The 15220-nt window shown below is 59.2% G+C and overlaps 1 protein-coding gene across 1 annotated transcript in view; it reads right to left on the bottom strand.

Annotated features, from left to right (window-relative positions):
• Positions 1-15220, bottom strand: part of ABTB2 (ankyrin repeat and BTB domain containing 2) — a 172296-nt gene that overhangs the window by 5728 nt on the left and 151348 nt on the right. The window contains exons 4-14 of the mRNA XM_039233357.1: positions 13780-13932; positions 12316-12481; positions 9443-9532; positions 8852-8953; positions 6581-6677; positions 6208-6343; positions 4141-4370; positions 2550-2728; positions 2063-2168; positions 1743-1845; positions 1241-1331 (exon numbers count right to left, since the gene is read on the bottom strand). Of these exons, the coding sequence (XP_039089288.1) occupies positions 1241-1331; positions 1743-1845; positions 2063-2168; positions 2550-2728; positions 4141-4370; positions 6208-6343; positions 6581-6677; positions 8852-8953; positions 9443-9532; positions 12316-12481; positions 13780-13932 (1453 nt within the window). The remainder of the gene's footprint in view (positions 1-1240; positions 1332-1742; positions 1846-2062; positions 2169-2549; positions 2729-4140; positions 4371-6207; positions 6344-6580; positions 6678-8851; positions 8954-9442; positions 9533-12315; positions 12482-13779; positions 13933-15220) is intronic.

Raw genomic sequence — 15220 nt, 5'->3', positions numbered from 1 at the left:
GAGAGAGAGAGAGACAGCGTGAGCAGGGGAGGGTCAGAGAGAGAGGGAGTCACAGACTGAAACAGGCTCCAGACCCTGAGCTGGCAGTCAGCACAGAGCCCGACGCGGGGCTCGAACCCACGAACCGCGAGATCAGGACCTAAGCGAAAGTCGGACGCTTAACCGACTAAGCCACCCAGGCGCCCCATCTCTTTTACTTTTTTATGTGGCTACTAGGAAATGTTAAATTACATATGTGTCTTGTATTATCGTTCTCTTGGACAGCATAGCTCAGATCTCCTTGGACCTGTTTCCTCTTCTAGAAAACAAACATAATGAACTGCTTCCCATGCTCTGGTCACTCTTGCAGGCCCGTCTCCGGACAGGCGGGGCCCAGTCCTGTTTAGCGCCATCCCCACAATGCCACAGATGATGACTGCCAATAAGTGGGTGAAGAGAGCATGAGGAGGAACCAGGCCATTTTAGATGGTGGCTCCCTGTGCTTCCGTGGGACCGACCTCTCCCACTAGGTCACAGAGCTACCCTGTGCAAGGCCAGGCCCTGGACCCACAGCCCAGCTGCCCCTGGCCTCGCTCTCAGCTCCTGGGGGTCCCAGAGCCCACCACACAGCCTGGAGACCTGCAGTTGCCACTTTCCAAAAAGGAGCTCTCAGCCAGGGCTCCTCCCTCCGACTGGCGGCCCATCACGCACCCTCCGATGTTCTCCGAAGCTCAGGGACCTGACCTTGGTCTTCCACAACCAGGCCAGGCTCACCTGGCTTTTTCTGCCTGGCCTGCCTGCCTGGGGTCTGAGCCTTGGGAGGGGTGGAGCCGCCCACACCATGCACCACCCCGCCCCTGCCTGCAGGCTTGTTGATGTGCAGGGGCAGGGGGCTGACATCACAGGGAGGCCCGTGCTGTGCTGCAGGAGCTTGCCCTGATTCACAAGGGCTCATACAGGCACGTGTGCCGGGTCTTACATGTCTGTCTGTCAGTCTGCACACGCAGTCGTTTGGTGGTCAGAGCTCAGGACTCCTGAGCCCTCGAAAGCTAAGCCCACACCAGAATGGCCACCTCTGCCTCAAAAAGACCCAGATGCTCCCACCGGACCACTGATTTCGTGATCGCAGAAGGCACTGGGGATGGAAAGGAAGATAACAGCTAATCCCAGCTGCCTCCCAGCCCAGACAAAGCCACGGGGCCCTGGGGGTGGGGGAGCTCCCCCCTCCCCCGAAAAGCACGCGGCACGGAGAACCACACACCTGAAAAATGTGGTATTTCATGTCACTGATCTCAATGGTTTTGCTGCCATTGCCATCTTGTTCTGATTTATTGGTCATCAGCGTCTTGAACCTGGAGCAAAAGAGGAGAGGCAAGGCGGGTCTTGAGCAGGACTCTTACTCCATCATTCTGCAGCAGTGGTGCCATCCATCACCTGACCGGTCACTGGGAGACGGGACGCTTTGAAAATGAATGCAGCGCTCCCAAAATGATTCTCGGCAAATGGCGTCTTACATCACCCTGGGCTGACAGCTGAGCTGGGCCCCAGTGGGTCCCCACTGCCCCCCCAGGGGTGACTGACTCCTGTATCGGAAAAGTGACTCTTCATTCCCAAACGTTTAAGTTTTCTAATAAGTAGGAACTGGACCCGGAATTCCACCTCAGGGAGAGCCCCAGTCCCATCCCTACTGTTCCCCCCCGCCCCCCCCTCCACAGGGCAGTCCAAGTGAAGCCGCCCCACCCCTCGTTCCCAGTGCAGCCTACCTGTTAGAGGCCGTCACCAGCAGGACTTTATGCGCATAAAACAGCTTTCCTTCCACTAGGAAGGTCACATCTGACATCTCCTTGTTGTTCAGAAAGTGAGGATCTGTGCCCAAAGGGAGAGAAGAGAAATGACTGAGGGCCCCCCACCACCCGGTGCTGGGTAAGCATTCTGACAGGTTGGGGGGTACAAAGGGGAGGAACGGAGAAGCTGAGGCTCAGGGCCTTGGCGCCAGGAATGAGGAACAGGAGACAAAGATGCGCAGGAAAGAAAAAGGAAGAAAGACGAGGAGGGGGATCTGGGGGGCGGGGGCAGGCCTCACCTAGCCTGGCGGGCAGGGTCTTCCGGAGCTCCGGAATGCTGGGGACTGGGCTGCTACCATAGCAGTGGGTGAAGATGGCAGCCAGCTGCTGGGTGACGGAGTCGTTCTGCGGGGCAGAGGCACAGAGAGGGCCTGTGAGCCTTCCCACCGGCCCGCCACAGCCGTCTGTTTGTAGCTACAGACACGTCAGGCTAATTTCAAAAGCCCAGGCCTGGATTAGAGCAGCCGCTGTCTTTCATTCCTCCTGGATCTGGCTTGGCAAGAGACGGCTGCCTGCTCCACCAGCACTGAATCCCCAAATTGCTCTTCTGGCCAGGCTCCAGCCCCGAGAAATCCACGGCCTCCGGCCAGGCAGCGGGAGTCCGGGCGTGCAGTGTGCGGGAGGGTGCCTGTCTGTCTGCCGTGTGTCAGTCTGCGTATCTGAGGTCCGGGCCAGGGCTCCGGAATCCAGCAAGCTCAGGGTGGGGACCTGCCTGACGTCACTCACCTTGCTGGTCTTGAGGATGTCGAACATGAGCTGTAAGCCCTCGGTCACCAGCTCCTCGTTGTATTCCTCCTCCTTGATGGAGCTGAAATCCCGCAGGAGGCTCTGCACCACTGAGTACCGTGACTGGGAGAAGGACGTCCTCAGAGACTCGATCCAGACGTGCAGCTTCCAGGGGACACCTGGACACAGGCAGGGCAAGGGCGGGCAGTCACCTCCTCCGCGGAGCGCCCCCTGGACAGACCCCGCCTGAGCCCGCCCCCTGCCGCCTGCTTTCGGGGCAGGCTCTCCCACACTGCCTGCTCCGTACCCCCCGTTTCCCGCCCTGTCCCGTCATGCTGAGTGGCTCTCTCTGAAGCTTCCTTTCCGCCCGACAGGCCTTGCTGAGAGGTCAGGGGGCATTTCAGGTTCTCATCAGATGAGGTGGAGCCAGCCCAACTTCAAGGGACCCATTCGGCTCAGCCTGAGGCCACGCCAGCCCCACTGTTTGTGGGGCCCTGGAACCACTGACTGGGAAGACCTACTAATTACGAGGGGTGGCCAGGTGGACTTGGATGCCTAGAAAATACGCAGGACACGCGGGCCCACACCTATCTAAAAGGCTGAAATGAATCCTGACCTACCTCAGAGGGTTTTTACCAGCGTTCAGGTCACTGGCATTCAGTGGCACATAATTACTGTGTACTGGCTCCCTGGAGTGTGTCAGTGAGGCCATAAAGTAACTTAAAACTACTTTGTAAAGGTCATGACAAAAACTAGTAATTTTCCTGGTAATTAGAGACATAGTTTCTTACGCCCCAGCCTCACTATGGAGTTAAATAAAAAAGGACGGATGGCATTCCCCAGAGACACATGACGTAGGTGGCATTAGGATCCTCAGTTTACTGACTGTACATGGGAATGATAGACCCATTTTACAGTGAAGAACGCTGAGCCTGACTGGCTGCAAGAAGAAGGCAGCACGGCCTCCTGCTCCCCCGGCCCAGCGTGGGGGTCTGTGTGTCGTGGCCCCCGTGATGATAAGCAACACCGCTGTCGTGCACGGAGTGCTTGCGGTGGGCCAGAGCCAGGCCCTCTGCCTCGTGCGACATCACACTCTTAGATGAGGACCATCAGCGCCGGTGGATATGGAATGGCTGGGCCATCACCCAGGTCTGTCTGTCTGAGCGGCCTCCCTGGAGGAAGGACAGTCCCACTGACTTGCAGACCCGAGGAGTGGAGTGTTTGGTCAAGTGAAACGAGAACACCCAGGTGACCAGAAAAGTTGACTCATCCTGGGGGCTGCACATCCTAGGCCGTGACCAGGCCCAGAGTGGGGAAGCTCTGACCCGGGAGGGTGGAGGGCAGGGGCGAGGCCCTCCAGATGCACCTCTGCTGAGGCCTGAGGCTCGGGGCATCTCCTGTCCTGGCCGTCAGCCATCAGGCCTGCACACACTGAGTCCTGCCCATGCCCTGCTGCCTTGTGGCCCATGTGCCCCCGTGGGCACCGCCGCCCCCTTCTGGTCTGCTGCAGAGTGCATGTGTGCGCATGTGCACGTGTGTGTGTGTGCGCGTGCGCGCGCGTGTGTGTACATGCATGCCCGCGAGGCCTCACCCAGCGCCCTCAGCTCCATGGTGATGTCCACGTAGCCGTGCTCGGCGCTGTAGTACATGGCCTCCTGCAGGGCCTTCGTGCGGGTCCGGCTCAGCCGCACGGGCCCCTCGCTGCCGCTGCCCTGGCTGGACGCGTCACTCTCCTCCACGCCTTCAGCCAGGATCTCCTCCAGGGACAGCACGTCCGCTTTGGCCTGCTGGGGCTGGGTCAGGAGCTTCCTCAGGACATTCCTGCAGGCCACAGGACAAGGGAAGGGGACAGCTGAGCTCCTCACCATGGACGGTACCCACCTGAGGTGCCCTCCGGAGCCCCGAGGCCTACATGGGCTGCTGTGGGGCAACCGCAGTCACAGAGGGCTCACAGTCTTCTCCTCCTGGGCGGGCTGGGCAGGCCTCCCAGTGCCCTCCACCTGCAGCCAGCTGAGTGAGGCAGGGAGGGTACCGGGGACTCCCCCACCGCTCCCCTACCATCCTGGTACTACTAAGTCATGGGCTTTGGAGCCAAGCTGGCCCTGCCATTTTGCCTGTGTGATCCCAGACAGGCTGTTCTATGTCTCTGTGCCCTGCCTGCTCTCAGCTGTACAACAAGGACTAACGTGAGGCCAAGGTGATGGCATTGAGCGTAGAGCCTGATACATAGCGGTCCTCTGAGAGCAGCCAGTTTTACTCATGGAAAGTGTCTGAAACAAAGGACATGTTCCTACTCATTTGTTTCCCTTCCTTCCATTAGCAAGAATGACCTAAGGTCAAGATGCCTGTTACAGAGAATTCTGCTCGGAACGTTAGACTTGATGAAACATGCTCCCGTGTACTGTTGCTCTTAACCCTGTGAGATCCCATGGACATCGCCATCCAGGGTGATGAATACAACTTGCTCAAGGTCACCCTGGGCAGGAGTGCAGACTCAGACCCAGACTTCTGGTTCCATGTCCCAGGCTCATTCTGGCACATCCTGTGGCCTGGGATGGCTCTGGCATGGGCAAGTCCAAAGGTCACCTGGGGGCTGAGCTTCCTTCTGGCAGCAACGGGGCCCGGACCCCACCCCATTCTGTACTGGAGGTCACGTACCATGCAGAGACTCCCCCTGACCCGGAGAGACTTGGGGTCAGCTGACTATAGCTTAGCTAGGCAGCTCACCAAGTTTACAGAGCACCCACTTCGTCATGCACAGCTGTGAAGGTGAGCCAGCCATGCCTGGCCCCCACCCGTGTTCCAGAGAGAGAGAGAGAGAGTGGACAGCAGGTGAGTGGACAGACGGTGTCCATGCAGATGGTGGAGAGGCCCAGAGGCAACAGTGTGCAGTCTGGTACTTGGTGGTGAGGGGGATTGAGGTGGCGGAGCGGGGACAATGTCGGCAGGTGTAGAGGGAAGCATTCTAGGGAGGGGGCCGCAGCCTGGCAAAACTCTGGTTTGAGCAGGGCATTGGAGAACAGGAAGTAGTTGTCCCACCTACTCCTCCCTTCCGGCCCCTCCTCTGCCTTCAAATAACCTCCTCTCTGACTCTGCTCCGCCGCCCCCCACCCCCAAATGTTTCTGGTCGCAGCCTGCTGCCTTCCTGTCACAGCCCTGGGCAGGCCTGGCCCCCACAATGCAAGATGCACCATCTGCTCAGGGAGCGGGGTGTGATTTCCCACACAGCGGCCAGGAGCCTCTTCGGGGCTGGGCCATATGCTGTGCGGAGCCCCTGGGGATCTGGGAGGCCACCGCGGGTCCAGAGAAGAACCGCTGAGCACAGGAAAGGACGTGGCCCCGAGATGGGCCAGTACTGGGGTCTGTAGGAAATGGGAGGGCCTGCCCTGGGGGTTGGGAGACCCAGGCTGCAGTACCAGTCTGCCGGGAACCAGCTGGGGGCCTCTCCCAGCACGGGGATCTCTCCACACCCAGGGTCTCTGAGCTTCGAACATCTAAGGCCTCTCTGCTGGTCGAGGACCTGCTTTTTCTTTCTGGGTGGCTTACATGCAGAACCCCCATCTGGAAAGATCTCTAGCTCTTTTGCTCCCCCTGGGGGAGACCTATTCTGGGGAGATGTGCCCTCACATCACACGGGGCAGGAACCCCAGGTGGGTACCTGTGGCCGTGGGCGGCCGAGTGGCTGAAGCAGTTCATGTCCTCGTGGAGGGAGGAGGCCATGCCATTGGCTTCCAGCATGCTGAGCAGGGGATCGGCGCCTCGGCTCAGCAACAAGCTCACCAGCTCGTAGTTCCCTGGAAGACAAGGCCGACTGAGGACACCACCACTGCCCACAGGGCCGCGCCCGTCTGCTGGCCCCCGCCTGGGTGCTGGGCTCTACAGAAACGTTGATGACTGGGGCAAGGGGACCCCCAGGGCCTCAGGAGGAGGGGTTTCAAGGCTCACCCCAGGGACCTGTGCCAGGCTGAGGGATGCCGCAGGGAGGGGCGGTAGAGCCCAAGGGCCGTTGGGGACCCCTGCTGTATACCTACCAGCTGCAGAGGCTAGCTGCAGGGGTGTCTCCGTGTAGCTGTCCTCACCGCCAGTCACAGCCGAGCCCTCCACGTGGGCACCAGCATCCAGTAGCAACTGCAGGGCACAGGACAGGGCACGTCAGTGTGGCAGGGAGTGTCTGGGAGAGGGGCCTTGACGAGTTCCCTCCAGGCATGTGACTGACACCCTGCTCCCGCTGGGCAGCTGAGGAACTGCAACTTCAGAAGTTGAAGTTACCCTCAGGGCTCCATGTTTCTAGAATCTTCACCTCTATTCTTGTGACTTCAGACAAAGCCCCTAAGCTGTGGGGACCTCTGAGCTATTTCTCTATTTTAAATGGTTTCCTGGGGGGTGGGCATGGATGGGGGGGCGCCTGGGTGGCTCAGTTGGTTAAGTATCTGACTTTGGCTCAGGTCATGATCTCGTGGTTCACAAGTCCAAGTGCTGCGGTGGGCTCAGCCTGGAGCCTGCTTCAGATTCTGTCTCTCTCCCTCTCTGCCCCTCCCCAGTTTACACTCTCTCTCTCAAAAATAAACATTAAAATAATTTTAGAATAAAAACATGCTTTCCTATGACTTAATTGCAACGACCTTTCTAAGAAATGATGCAAATTGAGCGGAGTAAAAAGTTTCGCCCTCAATCCAGCCCGGGAAACTGAGGTTCTAGGAGGCAGCAGCAGGAGTGGGAAAGGCACCGTCAGAAGAAGCTGAGTGCCAGCGCTGGCCACCAACTGGTGAGTGACCTGCGGCATGAACCTCCACCCCTCTGGGCCTCAGCCTCCCTCATCTGGAGAACGGCAAGAGGGCCGCCGCGCGGCGACGCTGCAGATGAAATGGCAGTCAAGTCACCACAGGGATTCAATAACCAGCGGCATCGAAGGCTCTCGTCAGAGAGGTCTGGCAAGCCACCCAAGGCTGGGAGGCGCAGGACTGGGGAGAGCCCCGCCGCCCAGGGCGCAGGTACCGGGCGGTTCCGGCTGAGCCGGGCGGGCTTTGCCTCAGGGTAGGCGAGGTGTCTGCACTGCCCCAACAGGTCGCTGCCGGCTGGGTCTCACCTTCCCTGACCAGCGGGAGCGCTTCCATTCTTCCCGGGGTTTCTGGCCGCCAACCCTCCTGAGAGCCTGCACCCTGTGGGCTGGGGGAACCCCTGGCTGCCCCCCACCTGCAGACTGGGGTACGAGGGGCCAGGCTGCCCTCCACGCCTCCGCTGCAGGGGGTGGGACGTGGGGACCGGCTGCGGAGGCCGGAGGCTCTCATCAGTCAGAAACCAGCTGTGGCACTGCCGCCTGGGCCCGTGTGCCCGGGGGTGGGGGTGGGGGTGGGGGGAGGCGGAGGCCTGCACAATGGGGTGAAACTGGGCACCAGGCCAGGCAAGTCCAGGGCACAGCCCTGCAGGCCGGTCTGGGCTGGGCTGGAACTCTGCTCAGGTCCTTAGGATGGCAGTGACCAAAACACAGGCTAGATATGGCAGCTGGCCTGGTGAAGACCATGTACTGAGTCACCACTACAGCCCAGGGCTGTGCTGACCAAGAGGACTAGCCTGGGCATGACCTCGGCCCCAGAGGACTTGCAATCTAGCAGACAGACAGCGCGGTGTTACACAAACTCCTAGGAAGGCATGTACGGCACTGCATACCCCAGTGGCTTGAGGAGCAAAGGAGCCTGGGAGTCGGGTGGCAGTGTGGCTGGGGTTCTACCAGGGTGGGACGCTGTCTGCTCTACTTCCGGGCCTAAACTCCATCCTCACTCCAGCCACAGCTACCTCGGCCAAGGTGGGCACGAAGGTGGGCTTGACAAGTGAGCTGTGGCCCTCTGAGTCCCCTCTCAGGACCTGGGAGATGGAAAGACTAAGCCGGTTAATGGGGATGGGCAGAACCAGAGGGACGCCATGAAAGAGGGCTGGCTCTGCGGTACCATTCACGAGGGAGCAGAACTTGCTCAGGGCGGGGTGGGAGGCGGACTGGAGGAGAGAGGACGGAGCACACTCGCAGGTCCCAGCATGCCCTGGGGCCCCTCGACAGACACGGAGATGCTGGGCACGTCTGGCACTGCTCGGGCCTGGGTCCTGTTCCCTAAATCCACACATATCCTTATACTGAAGCCCCCTGCCTGAGGCAAGCAGAGCGGGGGCGGGGGGTGGGGGTGCCCTGCTGACCGGGTGAGCCGGCTCTAAGCAGTACCTCTGCTTTCTCTGACTCCAGGCAGCCGCTCGCTGGGGCCCGGCGCACCTGGCAGGGCTGAGGCTTCACAGCACACCTGGCAGAGGCTCACCTGGACCACAGAGATGTGTCCATGCAGCACGGCGAACGTCAGCGATGTCCAGTGCCGGCTGTCCGGGTGGATGGAGGGGTGCCTGGGAGAGTTGCTTGGAACCTTGGAAAAGGCCACAGACGGTCAGTTCTTAAGAGTGGGTGACATTCCTGGGCAGGATGCTCATGCGCCTGAGCTAAGGGGGGATCCTGCAGGGATGGGGACTAGGAGCTAAGTCAAGTGCTTTCCAGGTTCAACTGGCAACGTCTGCGTGGAGCGCCATGTAGACAAGGCTCCTCTGCCTGCCCTGGGCAGATGCATGGTAGGAAGGGCACCAGGCCGCAGAGGGAAGCAGAGCTAAAGGCGTCTGGGGATGGTGGGGATGGTGGGGATGGTGGAGGCTGGTTAAGAGGGCACAGGTTACGGGAACAGAGCATGGCCCTTCTCTCCCCTCAGCTCCCTCCCCCCTCTTTGCCGTTATCTCCGCACCGTTCCTCTAAGACCCAGCTACCCGGCTGTCTGAAACGCTGCCCGCTGCATGGCTGCTGGGGGTCTCAGGGTGCTCCCGTGCTGGGCCAGTGGCCCGGCTGTGGCTCTTTGGGGCCTGCTCACCTGGATGTCCAAGTTCGCTCCCGCATCGATCAACATCTGGACCATCGCTTCATCCCCGGCCGCGCAGGCGTACATCAGCGGCGTCAGACCCTGGGGGAGCAAAAGGCAGATGCTAAACCATCTGGAAGCAGATGCGGTGACACGTATTCCACAGGCCTCTGTCCCAGAAACCACGGTCCCTTCTCCTGCTTGACTCGCTGCTCGTCCTGAGCAGCCCTGTGTCATGGCTCGACCCCCTACCCTTTCCGGGCCCACCGGACACACCACACGTGAAGGGTGAGCAGGGGACATTTCCAGAGGCACCGTGGGACACAGGGGTGAGGAGCCCAGGCCCCAACGGACAGACTCGGGCACACAGGTCACCTCTACCAAAGCTGTAAACTTTGTCCAGGTTACTGGTCTCCCTCTGTGCCTCAGTTTCTTCATCTTTAAAATGAAGATACCAACAGTATTGACCTTAGAGAGTTGTAAAGAATATGAGTTACTATGTATAAAGTGCTTAGGAGAGAGCAAGCTTACCCTAAGAGCCACCTAATTAAAAGAACACAACAAATGACCCCTCGCTGCTGCTATCTCACGCTGCCATACCCTAACCCGCCCCTGGCCCTGCACACCTAATCACTGTGTGAAGTGATTCACATGCCATGTCTTATTTAATCACCGCAATACCCCTGTTAGGGAGGCTCTGTGATTATCCCCAGTTTACAGACGAGGAGCCGAAGACCCAAGGCAAGTTCACACAGGGTGCGGGGGGAAGAGCTGGCCCCGGAACCAGACCCACCTGAGCTGTGAAGCTAACCCTCTGGGGCAGCTCACGGAGTGGGGAGACGGCTCTGACTTGAACATCTCGTGCTACCGAGCAAGTCAGAGCTTTTCCGAAAGCTGATGCCCAGTCCGTCCCTCCCTGAGTTTAGGCGCATGGTTAGCGGGGCTGCCTCCTGGCTGGGAATCTTCCTCCGTGGCCAGTAATAGCAAAGACAGCAGTGGAAAGTGTTATCCCACAGCTGGATCCTGGCAAGCGTTTGTCTGGAGCCCTGCGATGTTATTTATTAGGTTATTTGTGTGTAGACAAGATCTCCTTACCTCATAAATCCTTGCCTAATGCCCAGAGATAGAGAAATGGCCTGACATTAATCATGGGCGAGAGGGCTGTTTACCCACAGATCACTGTATAAATACCAAGGTTGAGGGGACAAACAGGATGGAGCATTTAGAGAGGAGCCGCCTGCTGCAGAGTGAAGCTCTGGCTTTGTTTCAGCCCCTCCTGCACATGCCTGACTCCCCGTTTCCCCACACTGCTGTCCACAGTTCAGCGTTTAAAGCGGGGAGTCTTGTGAGAAGACACTGCTTTTGTGTGTCAGTCCTGTCCCCGCTGCAGGTACAGAAAGACAGCCGCTGTTGTCCTCACCAGGACAGCAAAACCAGAACGAACATTTACGGAGCCTTAATTACGTGCCGGCTGCAGACGTGTCCCATAATCCTCCAGGGCGGGCACTGCCGGCCCCTTTGTTGGAGGCCAGACAGCTCGTCCAAGACGCCAGGGCTTTGAATGGGCGGATGGCCCTGCGGCCTGAGGAGGAAGAGGACCCCCGGAACAGAGCTCCTGCGAGGCCCTGGGACCTGCGCTGACAGAGGCAGCCCAGGGGAGTCTGACGCCCTGCCGCGGCCCCCCCACCCCCCGGCCCTAGCACGTGTCCTGACCGCCCCACCTCTGCGCTCTTGCTCCCGGACACCTCCTGTCCCTGGAGTGGCTGCGCCCCGCTCTGTGCTTCATGCCCGTGCTCCTCCCTGCTCGGCTCCAGCTGGGCTCGGACCCCTCCGGGGGGGCCCCTCCCCAGCCGCTCCCCCCCGACCTGTCACCTGTCCAGGTCCACCCCGGCCTCGTGGTTGACCTGGTGCTTCAGCACACTCTGTCCTGTGCTGTCATCTTGTGGGAGAGCATTCCACCCACGCCCTCTGCTGTCACTGAGCTCCCCGGACCCCCCCCCCCCCCGCCCCGATGTGGCCTTCCAGTGCCTTCACCTCCTCAGCAAGGACTCACAAGGCAGCGTCAGAGAGACGAACCAGGCAGCCCATGGTGGTGAAGAGCCTGGGGCCAGACTGCTTCCAATCCCAGCTCTGCTCCTTACTAGCTGTGTGAGCTCGGGTAAACCGACTTCTCTGTACCTCAGTTTCCTCATCTATAAAATGGGGATAATAACAGTACCGACATCACAGGGCTGCTGTCAAGATTAAGTGAGCCCATCCGTGCCAAGCGCTTTGAACGATGCCTGGAACACAGCAGTGAGCTCAATAAATGTCAGCTCTTCACAGCACAAGCAATAAAGCAAACGAAAAAACTTCACATTAAAGTCTATCTAAAATTGTATGTCGCTTTCAATGCTTCCTTTTCCAGCTTCACTTTACTCCTTAGCACTTTTCACAAATCTGCTCTGTACAGTATGCTTAGATTTCCTAGCTCACGTTTGCCCAACTAGGACGCCACCTCCACCGCAGCAGCGGGTTCTGAGGGCTGAGCACGTGGGAGGCACGTGAGGTGCTCTAAAGCGCACTTGAGCGACTGGCGCCCTAAGCTGGAAGTCCAGCTCACTCCTCGTGACTTCGTCCCGGCCCTGCACCCTCTGGGACGGTCTCCAGCCTTCCAGACTGTGAAGGCAGAGTCTCTGTCACAGAGGTTTTCCAAGGGGTGCCAGGAAGGTCTTCAAGCTGACATCTCACCAGGAACAGGCAGGGAGCGATTCGGGAGACCGCCCGTTTGTCAGAAGCACAGAGCTGAGTGGCTCTCGGGTTTGGGACGGAAGGACTGGGCCAGCACCAGCAATGAAGCCCGACTCTGTGCCCCATGCCTGGCTAACGGAGCTCTCCGCACGCACCTGGTCGTCCATAGTGTTCACCCCGTCCGGGCCCAGGGCCTCGATCGCCTGGTTGATGAGGTCCGTCCTTCCGCAGTTGAGCATGCGGAAACCCAGGTCCTGGTTGAATTTTTCGGTAGCCGCTCGGGCATCCAGCCTCCGGAAGGAGCTGAAACAGCACTCGGGTCTGTGCAGAAGAGACCCACAGGCGTGTGAGTGGGACTGTGCGTGACACATTTGGCTAGGACACCGCCCCTGGAGGAGACGTGGCACAGCTATGCCAGGCTGGGTGGAGGGATGACGGGGTGGACGGGAAGGACGGGGAATTATTACTGGATTGGCAACGACTGGCCTTGTCATGCCCAGTGCCATGAACAGTACATGCTTCTGTTCTCCTACACACGTTAAAGAAGAGCCCTGAGTGCCTCGGAGCCGTCCACTGCCAGGGAACCAAGTCCCATCAGAAAGAAAGAACCCACCAGGCATCCAGCCTGAGGAGGAAGCAGCCCCAGCCGGGTATGGACTTGCCAATGTACTTCCTGCAGGGAGAAAGAAGGCTGCACTCGGTCCATGGGACGGCCACTGTGGCCAAGTTCTAGTTCTTGGCTCTAGGTCCTCTCTCCTGAAGGCCTTCCGGGGAGGCCCAGAATTACCAGACAGATGGTGAGAATGGCCCAGAAGCCTGCTGCCATCAAGCCATCCTACCAAGGAGAGTCACAGATTAAAAGCCTACAGGAAGGCACAGTACAGGCTTCCCATAGGTGGCGTCAGCCTGGAGCCTTGGCTGGACCAAAGCGTTGGAAGTTCAAGTCCCAGAATGACTTTGACTTTGGGAATTTGCCATGGAGACAGAGGAGGCTATAACTGGGATTGGGGCAGAGGGTCAAAAAAAAAAAAAAAAAAAAAAAAGATGCAAGGCTCTCATAGCACAAGAGTGGCCACAGAAAACATTCTCCAGACGACTTTAGGAGACCAATACAAGATGGTCATGCTGGGAAGGAAATTAAGAGCCCAGGCCTAGGTCCATAGAGACCTGGGTTCAAATTTAGGTGCGGCCACTTTGCTAGCTAAGTCTCTCCATTTGTAATATGAGCTTTCCAGCCCCTCATTCTCTAAAGGTGTCACGAGGCCCAAGGTTAACACATGTGAAAAGGAAGGGCTCAGCCCAGCGTCTACACCAGGAAGAGTTCAGAAAAAGAGTGGCAGACACAGCAACAGAGGAGAGGACCCACTTCTGCTGCTCACCCCCCAACTATCCCAAAAAGCCAGACTGTGAGAGCTCTCCTGTCCAAACCCAATTGCACCTCTGCTCTGCGCACCTGACCGTGGCTGCAGAAGATGCACCCAGAAGGCAGCCAGGGTCAGGAATGACTAGTTCTGATGTGCGTGGCCGCGCAGGGGTGCCACGGGAGGGGCCCCCTCCCAACCTCCGGAGCAGGAGGCGCGCGGGAAGCCCTTCAGCCTCCCTCGTCCCCAGTTCCGTACTTGAGCTGCCGGGGCTCACAGTCCAGGCCGGGCAGCAGCAGCCGGGCGGCCTGCCGGATGTCGCCGCTGTCCACGGTGAGGCTGCGGCGGTGCTCCGCGTAGGTGATGGCCACGCGCATCCACTCCATCAGTGGCGGCAGCAGCATGAAGGGCCTGTGAGGCAGCAGAGAGAGAGGGTCAGGCCGATGGGGGGGCTCCCTCCACACGCACGCTCAGGAACAGCTGCAGAGGCTGGTCACCCTGTGACCTTCAGGCTGTGAGGTGTGGAGGGGGTTTGCTCCTTTTGCTCACTGAGACCCCAGTGTGTTCCATTCCAGACACTGTCCTGGGTCAGGAGAATTTCCCATCATAGGCCACGAGTTGAACCTGAGGGCCCGAGGTGACCAATGAGGCAAGGGGTTTGCCAGTGTCAAGTTGGGGGCTCCTGTCCTCTCCAAAGAATTCAGATGGGGTCTCTGTCAGCAGAAGGGAGAGACTGCCTCCCGGGTGGCGGATGCGTGTGGGGGACAGAGTGCAACAGACCCGGTCAGGCTCCCAACCCAGCTTTGCCACTAGCAGCTGTGATCCATCACCACAAACACGGCCGAGCCTGTTCCCTGTGTCTGTGAGACGGGCTCATACCCGCTTAGGGCTGTCCTCAAGCTCTGTGAGACGCTGTATATCACACTACACAGCCATAGCTGATGTCATTCCTTCCTCAACCTGCACCTGGGCTGAGGCGGGCCCCACGTCACTTCCTGTGGCAGGCTGGAGCTGCCTCAGCTTGGTGCTCCGAGTCCTCTGGGGAAGAATGGTCCGGGGCCCAACACTAAGAACCCATGGCCGCAGTGACGTGGGGCGCTAGGTGGAAGCAGGGAGACTTCTGCTCCATGAGGCCTCTACCTTGCAAACTCCAGGGGGCGCCATTCACAAGGTATTACCGGGGTCACCAGGGGGCGCCATTCACACGGCATGTGACTGGGGGTGCTCAATGGCCCCCAGGCATTGAGCAATACAGCCAGCACCTCCATGCAGGGTCCTGCCCTCTCCCAGCTCCAGGCCCTCCCACCCCCATCCTCCGTGAGTTCTGGCAAGTCTCCTATGGCAAAGACCTCCTCGGGAGACCACTTCACAGTCCAATGGATCTCACGGCCGCGGGCGGACCTGACAGCCGGTCTTGGGTTTTATGACTCAATGGACAACCAGCCTGCTCTGCCTAGAACTTTCCTTGCCTGGTCACAAGGATGAGGCAGCCCTGGCACGCTGCACCTTGTGGCTGTTCTAATGGCAGCTGAGTCCACCTCCCATTCCTGTGTGAGCTCCCCCACCCTCCTGATGCCTCCACACCCCACTCCCTCCGCCCTGGGCTTCTGGAGCATTAGGCCTCTGCTGTCACTGCCACCTTGCTCCTAGACAGGCAGAGAGGTACTGTGACCAGGAAAAGGACTTCCATTCTCTTTCC

Source organism: Hyaena hyaena, unplaced genomic scaffold, assembly GCF_003009895.1.
Source record: "Hyaena hyaena isolate Hyena2069 unplaced genomic scaffold, ASM300989v1 scaffold_74, whole genome shotgun sequence".
Taxonomy (NCBI): Eukaryota; Metazoa; Chordata; class Mammalia; order Carnivora; family Hyaenidae; genus Hyaena; species Hyaena hyaena.
Note: the sequence above shows the minus strand (reverse complement) of the source record. Positions and strands in the feature narration are given on the sequence as shown.